General features: G+C 37.5%; 1 protein-coding gene across 7 annotated transcripts in view; it reads right to left on the reverse strand.

Moving 5' to 3' along the window:
- LOC131430086 (fasciclin-2) overlaps positions 1–20,242 on the reverse strand; it is a 249,010-nt gene that overhangs the window by 50,955 nt on the left and 177,813 nt on the right. For 4 of the 7 annotated variants that reach the window (XM_058594743.1, XM_058594739.1, XM_058594738.1 and 1 more), the window contains exons 3-7: positions 17,603–17,656; positions 15,508–15,674; positions 3,332–3,456; positions 2,964–3,259; positions 1,691–2,891 (exon numbers count right to left, since the gene is read on the reverse strand). In XM_058594743.1, coding sequence (XP_058450726.1) covers positions 1,691–2,891; positions 2,964–3,259; positions 3,332–3,456; positions 15,508–15,674; positions 17,603–17,656 — 1,843 coding nt within the window. The remainder of the gene's footprint in view (positions 1–1,690; positions 2,892–2,963; positions 3,260–3,331; positions 3,457–15,507; positions 15,675–17,602; positions 17,657–20,242) is intronic. The other 3 variants (XM_058594744.1, XM_058594742.1, XM_058594740.1) reach the window with 1 other exon arrangement.

The raw sequence follows: 20,242 nt of genomic DNA on the forward strand, positions 1-20,242 counted from the left end.
TAATTTGCACTTGGGGCCTTTTCTAATGTTCGTCATCATTCAATCATGCTCGAGCTCTTCTCCGATTAGTACAAATCCCGACGGCCGACAGAAACTGCGCATGAAATGTTCTTGACATGCCTACACAGAAAGAAATAATGAAATTTACATGACATGTAAATCAGAAGTAACATGCAATAAACATCAGTTGAATCGTAAGTTTGTTTGCAAAGCATCATAGATGCACAACTAAATTGGATTGCATTGAATCATCAATACATCAGATCAATCTTCTAATTACCGCTTATTTTGTGATTCAACTATATTGAAACGTACAGAATTGTAAAGTAACTTTATGTTCAATTGCTTGCTGTAAATATGTGCATGTAAATAGATGTAAATTTACAAAATAGTTTTATCTGTGTAGTAAATTCGTCTTTCATTCATTTCTTCTTTTGAACTCACTTGATTTTCTACCAGAATATTTTATCAACATTATATGCATGCACCAAATTTTTGTATTTTGTTTCAGCAAAATGATTTGCTGTAACTAATTCAGTAAAACATTGGTTGCTGTAAAGGCAATCATAAGCAATGAATGCCAAAGCGTTCATCAATTACATCGTATTTACTGAAATTTTAGTAGTTGCATGATTTCAATTTGTGTGAGAAATTCAACGGCAGCTTGGCAATTTGTCTATAGAGGCGATTCGAGCTGCCCAGCAAATGCTTATATTCATTGAATTTTCACTTGTATGCTCTACACAGCTTTTTTTCTGAAAAAAAGTTTATACGAGCTTGAAAGTCTATTCTCTGTGCTGCTGCTATGGAAAGGCCTAAAAGAAAATAATTACATATATGCCCTTGGAGGAAATTTCTGACAAACATTGCTTGTCTTCTAGAACCCACATTGCCTCCCAGATAAACTGAGTAATGAATTCTTGTTTGACTGCTCGATCACACCGTTTGATATTGACATTTTATACATCGCTAAACTTTTACTCGTCTCTTGATTGTTTTAACGTAAAATGAAGGCGATGTACACTATTTTATTACACTTTAGCTAGACGACGAACGATGCATGGAAGGTTGGATAATTTGTGCTGATTTCATTGGCAAATTTCAAGCAATACATGCTTAAGTTTTGTAAAAAGCGTTTTCAAACAAAGTTCTATTATTTCGATAAACTGTAAAAACCGGGATTGAAATAGATAAAGAAGAAGAAGAAGAAAACGTAATGTCAATACAGTCCGTTTTATCTCTCTTAATTCCAAAAGATTTCCGAACCAACCGGTTGGCGCAATTCGTTATGAATTCCACATGGAAATCAGCATGAAAACTTTTCGCTCACTCTAATTTATTTTGGAATTCCTTTAAAACTGGATATGGGGAAAGGGTTGTCTTCTTCTTCGGGCACGTTGAATTGTTATGCTTTGTTTTTTTTTGCGAAGTTATAATTCCCCACTGTGGAATGTTAACTGTAGAAAATTTTCAGCAACTAGCAAAAAATGAAAATATTTTAAGAGTACATGATTTCGATACTTTTGTTGAATATGAGATTCAGTTGTACAAGAATTTAAGAGTCCTGGAAAATTACAAATCAGGCAAACGAGAAATAATTATTTATTGAATTCCTAGTCTATTAATCAGCATTTCAGATGTTTGTTGCGTAAAACTTAACCCATCCGTTAACATCAATGCTAGCACTTACCGGACAGTATTTCACCCTGTAGTACGAGATCGGCTCGCCATTGTCCACGGGCACGTTCCACCGGAGCTCGAAGTGATCGGCATACGGTGAAGCAACGATCGCGTCATCTTCGTCGTCCTCTTCTTGGATCGGCACGTGCAGTGTTTTCGGCGTTTCCGGTTCCGATCGTTTCGGTGTCGAGTGCACAATGTAGGCTCCCCACTGACCGAGTCCTACCACGTTTCTAGCAGCAAATCGGAAGCTGTATGATGTCTGAGGTCGTAACCCTTCAACGATGTATGGACTGTCCGGTGACCAGGTTCGGTTCATGGCATTGTTCCAATCCGGATTGAATTCTTCCTTGTATTGCACAGAGATAGCAGTTATCGGTAGTCCCTTCTCCACCGCTGGAGGTATGATTTCGAAGGTCATAGAAGTGGCACTAACAGACCGAGGTTTTGCTTGAGCAATTGCATCAGGAATGCGTGCTTCCCGCAGTTCCATGATATGTTCATTGCGCCCTAATCGGTTTGTCGCCACACACTTATAGCTGGTGTAATACCGTCGATCAAGCGGTTTGATAATTAAATCGCTACGCACACCGTGATCTTCAATTTGCATATTGATGTCGTAAAGATCTGAGATGCGGCGATCATTCCACCGCCATTCGATAGTGGCGTTAGGAATAGCTTGTGCAAAGCAGCTTAGATTCGCTGGTCGCTGCTCCCAGGTGAACACCGGAGGTAACAGCTTCAAATGGTCGAATGTAGGTTTATATTCAACGGTAATGTGACCAACTTTGTATGCCACGTCTCCGGGATTCCGTGCAATACAGTCATACAAACCATCATCAGTCTTGGCAACTTTGGAGATTCGCAAGCTTCCTGTGGTTTCGCTTCGCTCGGTATTTGTGTCCAAATCCAGAACGATGCGATCATCACTGACTTGTAAACCAACTGAGAACTCCTCAGTCGTTCCAAATCGGCGGAATGTAATTTCCGGTGGTGGTCTACCAAAGGCTCTGCATGCAAAGACAGCCTCGGTATCCTCAGGTACTGTGATATTCATGAACTCGATGATCTTTGGACGAATTAAAACGTTTAGTCTTGTGGTTGATTCGGATATGCCAGCAGCATTTTTGGCAACACACGAGTACGTATCGTGATCATCCTGCTCCACTCTGCTAATGTCAAGCTGACCCGTCAGTGGATTCACAGAAAATCTAAACGAAATTGAAACATAGAGAAATCAACATAAATCAACGTGAAATTTCATTTCCAACACCCAAACGTACCTATCAATATCGGCAACATTTTGCTGAGTACTCTTCTTGATCCATTGGAACTCAGGAACTGGCTTACCGGTAGCGTTGCACAGAAACGAAAACGATTGACCCTCGACAGCGTCCAGCACGGGAGGTAGCTTTTGAACTTCAGGTTTAATTTGTACTTCAACCCGAATCTGCCGTTTGGCCAGCTCACCCGTAGATATCACAGCAGCACGGCAGGTGTACAAACCATCATCGCTCTCCGACACATTTTTGATCAGTAATCCTCGGTTTTCGATAACGTACCGGCCAACGGACCTAATCTGTAAAATTTCACATTCATTTCATTCTCAATCTAACCTGTAATACCTCTACTGGCAGTTCGCATAACTTACTGGATCCCCATTTCGGAGCCAATCCACAGTGGCTGGCGGATTGGCTGTCACCTCGCAGCGAACGATATAATCCTCACCCAGGATTGGACGCTGATCCTCCGGCGCATTCTTCCATGTGATGGCAACTGTAAAAGAACGAAGCAACAGTAAAATAGCTATGGTCAGCAACTTCATTCAAATGTGCTCGGTGCGGTGCGGTACGGTGTGGTAATTCTATATTCTATACGCTTCATTTTCACGAGATATAGCCTGCACGGGTGGTCTTGAGTTGATTCGAACGCGGTACTTGCATTGCTAGTGAAAACAAAAGACCGAACAAAGGAAGCTGCTCTCGATAATCGTTTATTACCGAGCCCCGTATAGAGCTTGAACATAAGAATAGCTGCGTATGGCATACCGTGACAATTGTACTAACATAGACAGAGCCGGAACGGTCGTTATGCTGTTCAATATGCACATAGCATCAGCATGCAAGCGATAGCCACACGAAGGCTGCCTGCTACTGGCTGTAATATTCACCATAAAGCATTCCGCAGCGTACCAACGCTCATATCGTCAATGCATTTCTGTACCCATAACACAACCATTCAGGAAAATTAAAGTTCTCCTTGCTAGTTTTCGGGGGAGCTGTGGGATGAATTCCACAGATTGCATTTCGTACAGGCATGTGATGGTGAAAATTCATGCTGGTTGTGTCGGGATTTTTAACTGATGGAATGAGGACAGATGCATAGCCAATAGCTGTTTGGTACGTGTGGAAATTTATGAAAATTGTTAAATAGTTAAATAGTTCTGTGGACATACCATAGCTATGAATATTTATGCTAAAAACTTTTGATCTACTGCTACGTAATGTAATGTGCAGAAAACGGTTAATGGTTTGTACTTTCAACATTTTTGCGATATTTTCGAGCCATGTTCAAACAATGCCATGTTAGAGCAGCGCCACGATAATCATAATAAATTGTATTTAGTTTATTTCTCTTCCAGAGGGCACGAATCTAGAGATTCACCAATAACACGAGAAGCGAAACTTTTTTCAGGTAGTTGTTATTTTATCGTGTGTTATTATGTTCTTTACTGTCGGTTAACGAGAATGTTGTAGAAGTTTGCCATGGATTTTATGAATTAATTATCTCGACTATAATGAAAGAAAAATAGGTATTAGGAAAACACAACACAACTCATATTATGGAATAAAGATATATTAAACAAAACAGAGAAAGTTTGCGTACTACAGTTCGATACGGTTCTCTGCGTACTGGATAAAACATTAAATTGGAAATGCAGAATCTATGCACAGATGATAAAAAATAGCGGACATAACTACAAAATGGTTACCGAAACTTTACGAAACAACATAAAAATATTCGAAGATCTGTTCATTTTACTTCACATTATACAGGGTTGTTACGAAACATTTCAAAAGTAAACGCGCCAAATCCGCACGAAATTGAAAACTGAAACGCGCGATGTTCGAGCGAAGCGTTAGACAACCATTTTTATGCAGATGATAATTTTCGCAGAATTTGAAAATTCACTAAAATATAATTTAAAAATCTGCATAAGCAATAAATAAGCCCGCATACAACACGTCACTTCGAGAAATCCCATGAAAATGATTGCATTTTTATTCTACAGCTTTTTCGATGTCCTTAGTTAATTAATAAAAAATAAAAATGCTTACAATTGTGATATTGAAAGAAGTTAAACAGATTTCAGCGAAGACATTTTTTTGGCTTCAACATCTTGTTCGGCCAGCATTTCCTTCTTGGTAAGAAGAATTTTAAGGTAGACCACATCAGGATGATCTGATTTACTCTTTTTACTTTCAATTTCAATTATAATATAGCCTTCTCCTGTTGTCAGATTTTACTCTGAATGTCTTTCTTTTCCTCCTCATCTTTTGCTCTTTTATTTGGATCAGGGAAAAGCCCACTGGAATTAGTATCTGTCAAACTTGTTCTCCAGCTGGCATAAAACATCCTCAACTTTTGCATTAATAGATTAAAATCCTTCAAATGATACATTTCCTTAAATCTAGTGCTTCTATAGTAACTAAATCTAATGAGACAGTAACATAAGAAACGATTTCTGTCCAAGGTGACATTACGTGATAAATGAAAGTCGAATCTAGCAATGGACTCGTTATGTCCATAATTAGTTCCAACATAGGGAATCCGAAGAAAAAAAAGGACCGAGGATTACGACATCGAGTGACAAATTTATTTATTTACTTATTTAATTTGGGGAGCACGGAAAAGCCCGATGGAGATGAAGTATAGTAATCTCTCTCTTCAGCAGGCATAAAACGTCCTCATCTTTTGTATCAACAGATTACAATGATCTAACAGATACATTTACGTTTAAAACTAACAATTAAAACTAGCAATTAAAACTAATAAATTGTAACAATTGCAATTACTCGGAGCAATCGTTCTGCGACTGAAGTAGGTCTACCACAAAACTAGCCTTACAAACATCTCGATGGACAAATAATAAATCGAGACCAATCAGTTTGCAGCGGTCATGGTAACTCGGTAAGTTTTGTGTTTTTCGCGGACCCACACGGACCGAAGGATGCGGCCAACATGGATAGTCGCCTGTTGAAAGCTGAATACTCGAGAATCCGCTACCCCGATACTACATTACATAATGATACTATTCTAGTTTTAAGTTAGTCGTAATTAAGATTAGTAAATACTCTTGGCATCTTAGAGCTTAAGCAGTGTGCCTGAAAATTATTTTATAATATTGAATAAAAAAAAACTCGGTAAGTTTAAAGGATATCTCCATGGAAGACGTCGGAGAGCTAATCCGACAAATTTGCGTTGAATCGCTTCAATGCGTTGGATATCGTTTTGGTGACCAGATAACCGCAGCATATTTGAGTTGAGTGAACTAAAGCGCAATACAGAGCTTACAAAAAATGTACATCAGAGATTTTTTTTAGTAACGCGAATAATGAATCCTAATAGCTTAGAGGTTCAGAACATAGTAAGCTCTATGTGCTCTTTAAAATTTAACTTTGATTCCAGAAGAACACCCAGGTCCTTAACAAACGATGCGCGTTCGAGAACAGTTTGTGAAATATTATAGTCGGACTTCAATACAGACTTTTTGTTACTAAAAGAGATGACGGAGCATTTAGTAGCATTTAAAACCATTTTGAAACATGAAATATGAAAGTCATTGGTAAACGATAGTTTCATACACTTGATCGAAAAATTTAGATCGTTGAGATACAATAAAATTAATAACTGTCCAAGGTGACTTCCTTGAGCAACTCCAGAGGTAACAGAAAATGGTGAGGTTGTACAGGCTCATATTTTCAATATCATTCCATGACCAGTTAGATATGGTCGAGGCCAATTCAAAAATAATCCGTTTAATCCCAATCTACTTAACTTGTAGATCGTTTGTGATGATTGATTGTGTCGAACAAAACAGCGATATATGTATATAAAACATACTTGTAGTCGTGCTTGTAAAGAACGTATGAAGAAGGAAGTGTAGGTTACTAAATTTGGGGAAGTTGAAGGCTTTGGCATGGATCCATGCTGAGTCTCAGATATGTAGTCAGAGCACCTATGTGTTATAAAATCCAGAATTATAATTTCAAACAGCTTCGATACAGCGCACAAAGCATCAATTCCACGGTAGTTGGATACTATACCCTTGTTCACATAGGATTTCTTCCATATTTCTGGAAAAATTCCAGAACGCAAAGAACAATTGAAAATGTTGGATAGTGGAACCATCAAACTATTAGAACACTTTCTTATCACCACGGGTGGAATCCCAGAGCTTCTTCGTTTCTTTTATTGTCAGACTTCGCTTCGTAAGCATGTCGTGTAAATTTTGCTTTAAGAATGCGATTTTTATCATACACAAAATTTGTGACCATATTATTGAAGAATAGCATTTCATTTATTACGTTCTTTGCATTATTGAATGTGTTTTCACTGAGACTATATCTTCCATCTGACATCAATATCCTTGATTGCGACAATCTTTCGATTTCTGCATTGGAATGGGAAAACGCAATCACATATATCGAAAAGTGTTTGTAATACCTGGTGACCTCTGTTGAAATAGCAATTTGTATCACTCGAGATCGAAGAGCATAAAATCCAAATTTTGTCCACTGAACATTTTCTAGAACCGCCTTCTAGTAAATTTTGGTTTTATCAAGGTGAAAATTCACCAATTCGGCCAGCTCGAACAATTGCTGAAACGTTCACCCATCTTTAATTTGGTAGGGTTTCATAAAACTCACAAGCTTCAAAAATTTTCAAAGAACTTTTATTATTCGAACAAATGATTCACAAATGTGGAATGATGTTTTTTGAAATTCACGCAAAATCCGCGCCATAGCATCGAAATCTTAGCAGAAACCGCGCTAAATCCGCGAAAATCGCAAAATTCGCGCGACCGTAACAACCCTGATTATAGCTACATATCAAAAAAATATGAAATTCACAAGTAACGCAACACATTCACACGTAATACAATTCATAAGAACGTAATTTGTCAAATGGTTGTATTTTACAAGAATTACTTGAATATGTGTCAAACATACCTAGCCTTTCTCGACGGCGTATAGTCGAATTACATGGTGTCATTAAAAATGTTTCGTTAAAACTATTAAAACAAACAAATTATTGTTATATACTGCTGTTAAACTCAACGAAAAGATATCAAACAACAAACGTTCTGGCAAAACTGTATACATAATTGTATACGCTCGAGTCAGTTTTGTACAAACTTTACTACCTAAAGTTATCCGTTTTCCTGAAAGTTTTATTAGTTTAATGATTCTTTTAATCTGGTGATATTTTCCGCTTTGCCATCATTGTTTTTTCTCGGCCAGTTTAGCACATTATTCATAAAAGGTGTGTTATTTAGATACTATAACAGTGACGACGAGCAAAATTATTTTAAAAAGACGATATTTTGCGGTTAGCTTTTGCACCTTAAATTAAAAGAATTTTTGTTTCTGCAGGCAAGTTATCTGCAGATAGGGTCGGTCGAAACCAACACTACTAACTTAAACAAGTTAGCAATAGGTGAGATTAATTGAAATTCCGGTCAATCGTTCCTATATTTCTTAATAGTTCCTTTAACCATATTAGTAGGAATTATGTCCACAGTGCATTTTCCTTTTCTCTTTTCTTTTTAATAAATTTCAGGATGGCTAATACGGTTACGGCAATAGAACCGTACAACAAGAGAACATTATTCTTTAACTGAGAAGAGAAGCTCAGATACTATTTTATTATGAATAATGTAAAAGATGATTCCAAGAAGGTACATTTTGCTACGTTACTTTACGTTTTTTTCGGAACTAAAATTATTATTCCCAAATGGCAATTGGTGGTAGCACCATATATAGAAATAGAAAGCTTAAATTGAGGCTCGCTAAGGTGGTCAGATTTGATTCAGCGCTTCAAACTTCAACAAAGACTTTTCTTTATGTTTCGTCTTAAACTCGTCAGTACATAATGGTATATCATTAACTTTTATGGCACCTCGCAGTCCAACATAAACAGCTAGGCAAACATAAATCTCATTCTATTTGCAAACCACTTTTTGTATTGCACTGAAGTATAACGCCTTTACTAACGTGTCGAACGAAAACGTTATTTTCAGCTTATACTGGCCGATTCAGGTATGGTCATTTAGGGGATATCCTATGTTTGTAGGGCACATAACCGAATTTACTTTCTTTTTCAGAAAATTTCCGATCAGATTTTCTTTCAGATTTCATTTCCGATCAGATTTTCTAACACAATCTGCACATTTTGGTAAATAGTGTAAATGTTCATCGTAACTTCCTATAGTCGTGGACCGATAGACACATGAGCGAGCTGCTGAATAGAATGACGACCGATGTGAAGAATTCATCCGACAACGAGGAAGATAAAGATTATCATAGGAAACGTCCGGGCAGAAGTCCATCGGAACCAAAAACGGGTTGGATTGATTTTACTAAAATTTAAGTGTAACACACTTTACATTTATGGGTATAGCTTCAGACACGTTTCTGCTACGATGTTGATATGTGCAACATAAATTCAGGCGAATATTTCGAATACAAATTCAATGGAACGATGAAAAAATGATTTTGTCTTTCTCGTATAGAAAGGTTATGCAATCACTGTGAAAACCGACTTTTGAACCGAGTACAATCAGTAGCCATATTGTCAGTAGACGGCCAAACATTAATTTGGCTTTCCTTGTTCTGGGGTTTTTGATGAATGACCGATGATTGTAGCCATAGACTTAAAAATGGATCCCAGTCACTTTTCTCGAATTAACTGTGATTATACCGGTTCCCAGATTCTGGTTTCGTAAGTACCTGGTTTCCTCAGAGATGCTCTAACCGACCTGAGTACTGATTCACTCTGCAGGTTATACTAGTTTATGGATAATCCTTTTTGTTTTTTAAGGATTAAAGAAAATTATTTTGAAGAATACCACACATTTATATATGAGAATATGTGAGATATGAGAAAGGTATCATTACACCACTAGGTGGATTAAAACAGGTTTTTACACATTCTAATAAAAAAGTGAAAGGCATTGCGGATTTCTTATAATCTGAATCATTTGAATTTACAATTAAAATATTGCGTTTTTGAAGAGCGACGACGCTTGACATAACCTATTTACTTGTGTTATTGCTCCGATTCTGATTTTGTGTTTGAGAGTAACGAACTGCATGAAAGAACACGTGTGAGCCGAACCTCATAAACAGGGCTGGCAATAATCAACTCAGTACTTCATCATCACCGAGTTCAGCTCACCTGCAAATCGGTTTCAAAAGCATCGCTGAATGAGTTGAGTAACTGGGTAACTATTTGTGTAGAGGAAACATCGTCTCAACATCGTAGTGTCAAGCAATCAGCAGATGAGGGCTGAGTGCACATCAAATATTAGAACCCACTGAGAGACGATTTGTGAGTTGTGATTTATTTATTTATTTATTTATTTTGAATCATGGGACATTGTAGTCTAAATGATTTGAGTGGGAAAAAGCCCATTTGAGTTTACCAACACATCCAATGGCATAGTTCTCAAACAGGCATAAAAACCACTATCTTTTCAACTATACTAAAAATAATGACATAATACACACAGAACACTAATATAATTGTCGTTGATTAAAAAGCAGAATACATACAAAAATAAAATAAAATAAAATATATCACAGAAGTTGTAGTCTGCGTATGATGAATGCAAATTTTTTTGATGAGTCGCCAAACTCGAAAACACTATCTACTTGTGAAAAAGTGCGTATCATAGAAGTAACTGGCTCGTGATATCCAAAACTTGTGCGATGAAATCTTGTCGATAGTAACGATACATCGCGAGTTCTTCTAGAGGCTCGTAGATCTATACGGGATAGCAGTTCGGGTACATCAATTTCACCATTCAGGATTTTCACTATTGTTACGGCTTGTTGTATACGACGACGACGTTCTAATGATTCAAGGTTTAGTAGCTGACAACGATCTCTGTATGGTGGAAGGTTCTGCGGATCACGCCATGGTAGATTCTTGAGCGCTAATCGTATGAACCTTTTCTGAATTCTTTCGAGTTTCAAGCTCCAAGTTAGCTGATGTGGATTCCAAACTGGCGATGCAAACTCAAGTATTGGCCTGACTAAAGAGCAATAAAGTGATTTCAAACAATATGGGTCAGTAAAGTCGCGGGATATTTTTTAAATGAATCCCAGTTGCCTATACGCTTTTTTAGTTATGTTAGCTATATGAGAGTTAAAATTCAGTTTGTGGTCAAAAATAGCGCCGAGATCGCTGATTTCACTGACTCTATGTAGGTTTATACCATCAATGCTGTGACTGAAGATGATCGGATTGCTTTTCCTATGAAATGTCATTACGGAACATTTAGCGATGCTAATGATCAGCAGATTGGAGCGACACCACTCCACGAAACTATTTAATACGGTTTGTAATCGATGGCAGTCTTCAATCGACTTTACTACTAGATAGAGCTTGAGATCGTCAGCAAATATAAGCTTGCATCCAGCACCCAAAACCGTAGCTACATCATTGAAAAAGAGAGTAAACAGCAGGGGACCCAGATTACTACCTTGTGGCACACCTGATCTATTGGTGAAATTGATGATTTGATGTGTTTGTACATCAATACATTGAATCAGATTCTTATGACACTGGGCCGTATGAATAAAACGTAGCATGCTTGAATTTCGGTAGTAAATGCTACATGTGGATCACGTTCCTGTCAAAAGCAGAGACTTTACTACACAACAACGTTCGAACATGTAGTATTGACTACAATTTTTCGGTAGGTAGCTCCAGAGGATGCTACTCGTGTGTTTGCTGATAAAGTGAAGTAGAAAAATTAAAACCAAACCAAAGGTGTTTTACTCTGTGGACTACGTTTTCGAGAAGATACTACAAACAAGAGACTTTACTACATTTTATTCATACGGCCCACTGTCTCGCTTGTATTCCCCATCCACAAGAGTTGCCAGCGGCCAACGTTCGAATCGATGCTATTTCAATCCAATTCTCAAGGCATGTTCTCGTATGCTGGAAAACGCATTCGGTTCAATAGTCAGTTGTGTTTAGCTCGAGACATGAAATTCAATCGTTTATGGTATACATCACGCTACGGTTCGACATTTGTTTTCATACATTAATGCTCGTGTTCGTTTTGAGTATCAGCAAAAACAAAACCGAAAATCTGGGTTGTGTTGGCCTTCTCTGTAGTTTAAACATACACTCACCGATGTAGCTCGGTACGATGATGCCAAATCAGTACTCACTTTTTAAAACTAGGAAAGAGAGTTAAATGCAATGAAATCAAAACTGAGAACCATCAATACCATCAAAATTTGATGTCAGCGGTGCTCTGTATAGGTGAGTGTTTTTGTTTAGATCAGCGATGATTTTCATCTTTACCATCATTTTACGAATTGATCGTAAATCATGAGGTGAGCTGATGAATAGAAAAAATCGAATCTTATGAGCGAGTTTTTGCCACCCTTGCTCATTAAACGAACTTTTATCTAAAGTTTGCAAATATATCGTTTTCAAAATAGTCTTATTTTAGATATTCCAAGTATACCATCGGAGGCTTGATATGCGATTCCAGTCAGCACATGTTGAGCGCTGGTGAAGTCAATGCTGTGTGAAGTAATCCAGAACAATGGATATTCTACCTAATATTGACGGTCAACAGCAGGGAAATTGGTTATCTGTAAGAAGTTGTGAGTCAAAGTTTACAACTATAAAGGAAAGTTCTGATATTCATTATAGCAGGCCACTCAATTTAATCCGTTTCTGTATCGCCCTTATTCTGAATAACGACGTATTGATTTTTCGATCGTATTTCATTTGTATTCCTAATAACGCTTACAAAATCAAAGGTAGCTAGGATTCGATCGAGAAATCAATACGTCGTTATTCTGAATAAGGGTGTATAACTTTGAACTTGCTGAGTAAATTGAAAATCTATTCACGTTGTAAGGATATTCAACGTACTGTAACGGTATTCAAAGAATATTTATAACCCGAAAGTCGTCATCGAATCCAGAAACGAATTCAAACATTGGTTTTGGTTACGCATCTACTCATCAACTCGATTTTGAAAAACCTCATATTCCGTTGAAAATCACCGTTGCGCAGGACTTTGCACGCATGGATTACCATTGTTTGAAAGCTCGAATGCAAGAGTCCACAAGGGATTACTGGGCTGCTCGAAGCGCCTCTACAGGAGAATTGCTAGTTGGTGATTACTTGTTAAAACTACCGTTAAATTTCTTACACAAATTGAAATCTCTACTTGGATGTCTGTTCTCTGTGACGATGGTTTTGAAGGAGTAAGCGATCCATCAGCTGGGAAGCATCGCTCTGATTGGTCAATTGATGCTAAAGCGAAGCTGTAGGGAATCTCGCGAAGTAGCTGCTAGACAACAAGACACAAAGCGCTATAAAACGATTTGAAGCTTTAACACAGAATAACAGACAGGATAGTAAGAGTAAATTCTTGAAAAAAAAATTTTCCTGATTCGCTAGTTCCACCTTTATTGTACTGCACGAACTATTTATTATTGGTACATCCCTTGTGTTACGTAAAAGTTTTTTTAATAGTTGGTTCCCTCTCGTTTGTCAACATCGATCAGCTGCTTGCAGGGATACCTGATTTCATCATAATTTTTGAAAATGAATCGTCACAATAAATTATTGGATTACGTTGATAATATATTAGCTTGTTTAGCGTTTTTTCCCAACGTTGTTCATCTAGATTATTTTTGATTGTGTTGATAATTTTCACCCGAAATTAAGTGGCGGCAGACCAGAAGCAAGTAAATATTGTAACAAAACGGGTTCGATTTTGTATTGCATTGGAGGATGAGAACTACCCGGGTAGGTGTAAATAACAAACAAAGGTCAAAATAATAACAAATTTTACCATCATATCTTGGCTTGATGTTTCTGTGTTGTCAGAGCGATACTTGATATTTTCGTGATATTTCATCAAGGGATCAAGACATTGTATAATATCTGTTCAACATCAAAATTAGTTATAATATCTTATTTCGTTATTGATGAGCTATTTCAATTTCATTAAGTAAATTGACCCCGTAGTTTTATCTTTAAATAAAATACCATTGAATAATATTGCATCAGAATCAGATAAGAGAAATACTTAAGATATTACTCTATTCTAAATGCTAGATTGCTTAATAATTAACAAATTCATCTTCTATAAATATTTTGTTCTTGGTTTGATATTACAATGACAGAATTTTTTATTTTGTTGCTATTTTCTCATGCAAGCTTTGATATGATTTTTGATATTTTAACTCTTATTTCAAACTAAATAATGTTAATTTCTACCATTGAGATGTTTGATTTTAATGACAGAATTTGGTATTGGTTTGCAAATCACTTCTACCCGGGTAGGCACAATTCTGTATATAGTTTTGGCAATATGTATTAGTTCTGCAAGGTAAACAAAGTCGGGGTTTGCGTGATCGATGTTGATTCTTAATACACTGAGGTCTGCGAGGGATACGTACCGCGTAACTTCGGGAATCCGCTTAACAAACGCATATAAAATACTGCGTGTAGTAGATCAATCGAAGGTGACTCTCGTGCAATCGCGCATTCAAAACCATGGTGGTTGATTGAACTGTTTGATTGAAAATATCGATCACTAGAAATTTTGGTTGCCATGTTATAGCTCGAACAACCCCATGGGACTGATCCATCTAGTTTTTTTACATAGATCAAAGCTGCCGTAGTGCCGTCGGTCGAGGCAAAAGCGGCAACCTCGCCGAAGCAAACATCGACGGCATAGAACCGCATAAGAAACGAAGTCCGAGTCGCTCAATGACCAGTCGGATGCGGCTATCTTTTCCATACAACCTTGTAACTGCCTCGTAAGCCCAGTTTATTCAACGCTATTCGCAATACCTTAGTTCGATCCAAACGAACGACAGTACACGAATCAGAACGATGCTGAGAAACCGTATCCGTAAATTTGAGTCGACTAACCAATAATTATTATTACCAAAAGTAATATTTTTCTTAATAGACTTGTTCATCAAAAGTATTATTTACGATTCCTGATAGATGAATCAGACTATGAAGGGTTTCTAGTGCATTGGTGATTCTACGAAGAGAGCAAATACCCCACCAAAACCACATCTGTCTAGGTTTATTCGTTTCGTCCAGTTTACAAAAAGCTAGTTAAACCCGAACGAACGGTAACGAATTCGGAAGGCAAGAATTTACCCGTTTGATACTCCAAATATTTTAGGATTGAGATACGACCCCTTCAGCAAAATAACTTTCGGCGAAATGGCTTTCGGTGAAACTACTCATCAAATCCGTTCAGAAAATTCACATGATTTTTTTCCATTTTCTCATTGTCACAGATATAACCTAATGATAGCGATCAATCGAAGTCGAAACATGGAAAAGATTAACGTTAAGTTCTCTTCTAACATGTTGCTTTGTTTTGAAGTGTTTATAAATCTTAAATATTATACAACATAATCAACGTCAAAGTTATGATAGCCTATTAAGAGTTCCTATATCTAAATTAAATATTTGCTTCAATCTAAACACCGATAAAAGTAAACGTTCTAAATAATTAACCACATATCCACTTACCGTATGTTTCCACTGAAACCGACGCTCCCAGTTGCTCGGTGACGGAGTAGGATGCGGCGCAATAGTAAATGCCAGCCATTGATTCCTGCAGCGAGTTAAATATCAGCGCCAGAGCCTGTCCGCTTGCGATTGACTCCGTGTATATCGGCGGAGATGACTGACCCGCCCTGAAAGGATAGGATGATACGAGTTTTATGTTTAACGGAGGTGTTATGTTATTAATGCAATTATATAGTTACAAATTTTAGGTGAAAGTTTCTGGCCATTTTAGTTTCGGGATTACTTTCTGTACAACACGGTAATGCAAGGTGACAGGATAGGAAAGTTAAAACGGAGAGTGCTCTGTCTGTGTTCATTACAAGTATCAACCGTGTCGTGTTGTGCCGATAGGTTTTTTGGTAGCCGGCTCTTGGAAGACTTTTAATTAGATTAGGGCAAAAGTGCCTGTGCGGGAATTTGCCTGTCCGAAGCGGATGTGGCAGGCCAAATTCCATTGATTGAGAACATCCTCATCAGAAGGCAGCAGTTCTGGAGGCCATTCCACACAATACATAATGCGATGATGCATAAAAGGCCCTCAGTAAGCATTTTACAACAGCTATCTGGCCGCAGCTTTCTGGAGACGACTTACAAAAGAAATGTGGAGCCCGAATTGCTATCTCATCGTATGGTAGTTAGATTCTTTTATCCACCGGGAGTAGAAGTAGGACTAATGGACATGCCGCCATGCCACTATCACCGTCTGCCTTCTGATGAGGGGGAGCATGCCGAGACGAGAGACAGGACAAACAAATCCATCGATCGAGATACGGTAGCTCACTAGAAGTTGTGTAGGAAGAAATTGTGTTATGATGTTGTAGGAGGTGGGATTGTATTTGAGTTTTGTGTTTGTTTGCATTGTCAGGATTAGCCAGCCCATTAGGTAGATTAGGCTGCCGGGTGCTAGTGAAAGGTTTAAAGTGTGTTCCAGATAAATTAATTGATTGACAAATACACACAGACAGGTTGGATACAGATCCAGACGATTAGAGTAAGAGGTTAGAAACTGATAGTAAATGCTCATGCTTGCACATAATTAGAGCTCGACTAATGCGTCTAATGCGTGAATATGCTTCGATGCTTGCACATGGTATCGGTTTCGTTGGTGGTTGACATTCATGGTGGTGTTAGTGCTTGGTGCACCGAATGTATAATTCAATGGAATTGATGAAATATCAATTGATTACAGCTTTGCTCGATTACGACAATACAATTATAGAGCAATTCTGCATATTGACCATGTGCAAATTATTACATTCATGTCGTATCGTGCGTAATGGGAATGAAATGCATTTACCCGGCTATGACTCCACTCTATTCAATTTCTGAACAAATCTAAACTCTGTACTAGCAGTTTCTTCCATTTGCACCTTATATTTATGTTCGCTTCGAAAATTCTGGAATCAAATATTGTTAAAAATTTCGAGATTTCGTAGAACACAAAGGCGAAAAGACTCATCCATTATGTCATGTTTCATTTGAAAATTATGTTTTTACTGCATTTGCACATAAAACTTAGTTATTTACATTCGCTGATCGTGTGCTTCAGCAAAAAAAAAAATCCAACCAATAAAATTTGGATAACTGTCACTGCTGTATAACTAGACCGTTTTTATGGTAGAAACTATTTTCAACTGATAGGTAATTTGTTTATCACATTTGAAAACTGACGCGAACCGTGAAATTCGAACTGTAAACTTTGCTGAGAATGGTTAATAAACGAAGCAGTATGATAGTGAAATGAAAACATGTAGTCTATTGACTTGTTAGTACATCTGTACAAACAAAAACTCAAACGCACACAGTGTGAGAAATGTTGGCGCTGCACCGGCTAGGACAGAGCCCCAACGCAATTAATTAATCTAACAGAGAACAAAACAGAAAACAAGATGAACACGGTATGGGAGGATGACATCGGTGGAGTCAGCACATTCTACAAATGGCCTGTTGGCTGTTGATATCTACCAGCTGCCACCGTGCGGAATTAGATTTGCGCAACTATTTGTATGAGAGAAAATGGTGGAACAACAATCAAAACTCGAAAATGCACACTTACTTCGCCGGAAGCTTTCGACCCTTAGAATCGTACTGTGGATAGTAATGTTTGGTCCTAAATAATGAAATAAGGGAAAATTAATTTTAAATGGTTGGAATTTGCGGAATCCTGTAAACGGTGCTGCTACGGTCTAGAAGCGAACGATTTGATATGTCTTCCGGTGGAAAACAATCAGAATGAAATGTTTTATTACAACTATAAAGCAAAAACTTGATGATAAGCCGAAGTAGAGTGGGTAGACACGAACACTTGAAAAAATAATACAAAATAATGCTCTCAGCTAGTTTTGGTGCATCATGCCGTATGCAGCAAATCCCTGCAGAGTCTAGTCTCTTACTTGTATAAGAAACTGTAGCTTGTGTGTTGCAACAGAAGGAGCCTTCAAATGTGCTTAGACATTCTAATGATTCATGTCGGTACTAACTGTAGGGATGCCAAACTCTATTCCGTTAAGGTACGAACATGTATGAAGATAAATATTTTCTCTCGATTAATTTTGGGAATTGTGTTAAGATGCTGGAAGTCTTGGGCTCAGTTTTTACTATTCAAAAATATCAACAAGAAATAGACCAAATGAAAATTCACAAAAAAAACCTGCTTTAATCCACCTAGTGGTGTAATGATGCCTTTCTCATATTACTTATATTTTCAAAAATATCACCAGAAGATTTTGTGAAGAAATTTTGTTTCAATCTTGAATAAAATAAGAAACTCTCTTTGGGTATAAACTAGCATAACCTTTTCAAATTCTAAACAGTTGTGTCAAGTTGATAAGAAGTTGTCTATATTTTGCATCATCACACTAAATGATTAAACACTCTTCGAACCCGGATGAAATTAAACAGCAACCTATGAGACTGTAGGAACTTTTATTTGAGCCTGTTTGTGTAAATCGATCAAATCATCTTTGAGAAAATTGAGTAAGTGACAGGAGAGGAAAGTTAAAACGGAGAGTGCTCTGTCTGTGTTCATTACAAGTATCAGCCGTGTCGTGTTGTGCCGATAGGTTTTTTGGTAGCCGGCTCTTGGAAGACTTTTAATTAGATTAGGGCAAAAGTGCCTGTGCGGGAATTTGCCTGTCCGAAGCGGATGTGGCAGGCCAAATTCCATTGATTGAGAACATCCTCATCAGAAGGCAGCAGTTCTGGAGGCCATTCCACACAATACATAATGCGATGATGCATAAAAGGCCCTCAGTAAGCATTTTACAACAGCTATCTGGCCGCAGCTTTCTGGAGACGACTTACAAAAGAAATGTGTGAAATTTGTGAAGAAATTTTGTTTCAATCTTGAATAAAATAAGTAACTCTCTTTGGGTATAAACTAGCATAACCTTTTCAAATTCTAAACAGTTGTGTCAAGTTGATAAGAAGTTGTCTATATTTTGCATCATCACACTAAATGATTAAACACTCTTCGAACCCGGATGAAATTAAACAGCAACCTATGAGACTGTAGGAACTTTTATTTGAGCCTGTTTGTGTAAATCGATCAAATCATCTTTGAGAAAATTGAGTAAGTCTCGTTTTAAACTTTTTGACCACTAGTGCAGGTACTTCTGGAACCAGGAACTTGGAACCAGTAGAGCCAAAGTCGGTTCGTTTAGTAAGTAACTAATATAGCCTACGAATTGAATCAGTTTTAAGTCAAATCTAGAATAATTTTACCCCTTTACCTTTTTATAGAACATATTGTACAAACTTTCTATATGAGAAAGTCAATAAGTGCACTTTTATTGAAAAGCATCGTTATCATGATCTTGTAATAACACTAACAAGTAGGTACCAATTGAATAAAAGGATTCGAAATTTACATATTTTTCACCTGAAAAATATAAATTTTAATGTGGCAACCCTGCACGCTATACGAAATTGACTAAAGCACCCTGTGAATGGAGCAAAGCCGCTCGTACCGTCGCGTACCAGTTTTGCATCGTCATTTTTTTCGATTATAGAGGTTTTAACATTGTTGTCATTCACCTCTGAGTTTTCTGACCCTATGTGCGCGGGGTTGGGAAACGAACCCAGGTGGGCAGCGTGAAAGGCATCGACTTACCCATAACGCTATACCCGTTCCCCTGCATCGTCATTTTGAATTTGAATGTTATGACACTCCTCGCCCCATAACTTCGGAACCAGACGCCGGATCAGGATGAAATTAAATAGTATGTTTAAAGACAATGAGAGCTTTAATTTGAATAATAAATCGTAAGAAACGGTTAAACCGTTGCAGAGAAATCGACGGGAGTTCCGTTTATGGAGATTTTCTGCAACCGGGGACTAGTGGTTTCAAAGTAGTTTTATATATTCACTAACTAATAAAATCCGTAAATTTGCAGTAAGTTTTATAAAAATGTGCACCTCGTTTCGCCATTGATTGTGAAAAAATACTCATGAAATTGAATATTTTCACTAATCGCACTGTAATACCGGAACCGGAAGTCGGATCTGGATCAACCTTTCAGGGACTTTTTAAAGAATTTCAAGACCTGTAATTTTGCTTCTTAGTTTGTGAAAATCGGTTAAGAAATTTCCGAGAATATTTATTGCATATTTTTTCATAAATTTTCACATATTTCCTTGTAATTCCGGAACCGGAAGTCGGGTCCAAATGAAACTCAGGAAAATTGTATAAGGTCAT

This window comes from Malaya genurostris, chromosome 2 (assembly GCF_030247185.1).
Source record: "Malaya genurostris strain Urasoe2022 chromosome 2, Malgen_1.1, whole genome shotgun sequence".
In the NCBI taxonomy this organism is placed as follows: Eukaryota; Metazoa; Arthropoda; class Insecta; order Diptera; family Culicidae; genus Malaya; species Malaya genurostris.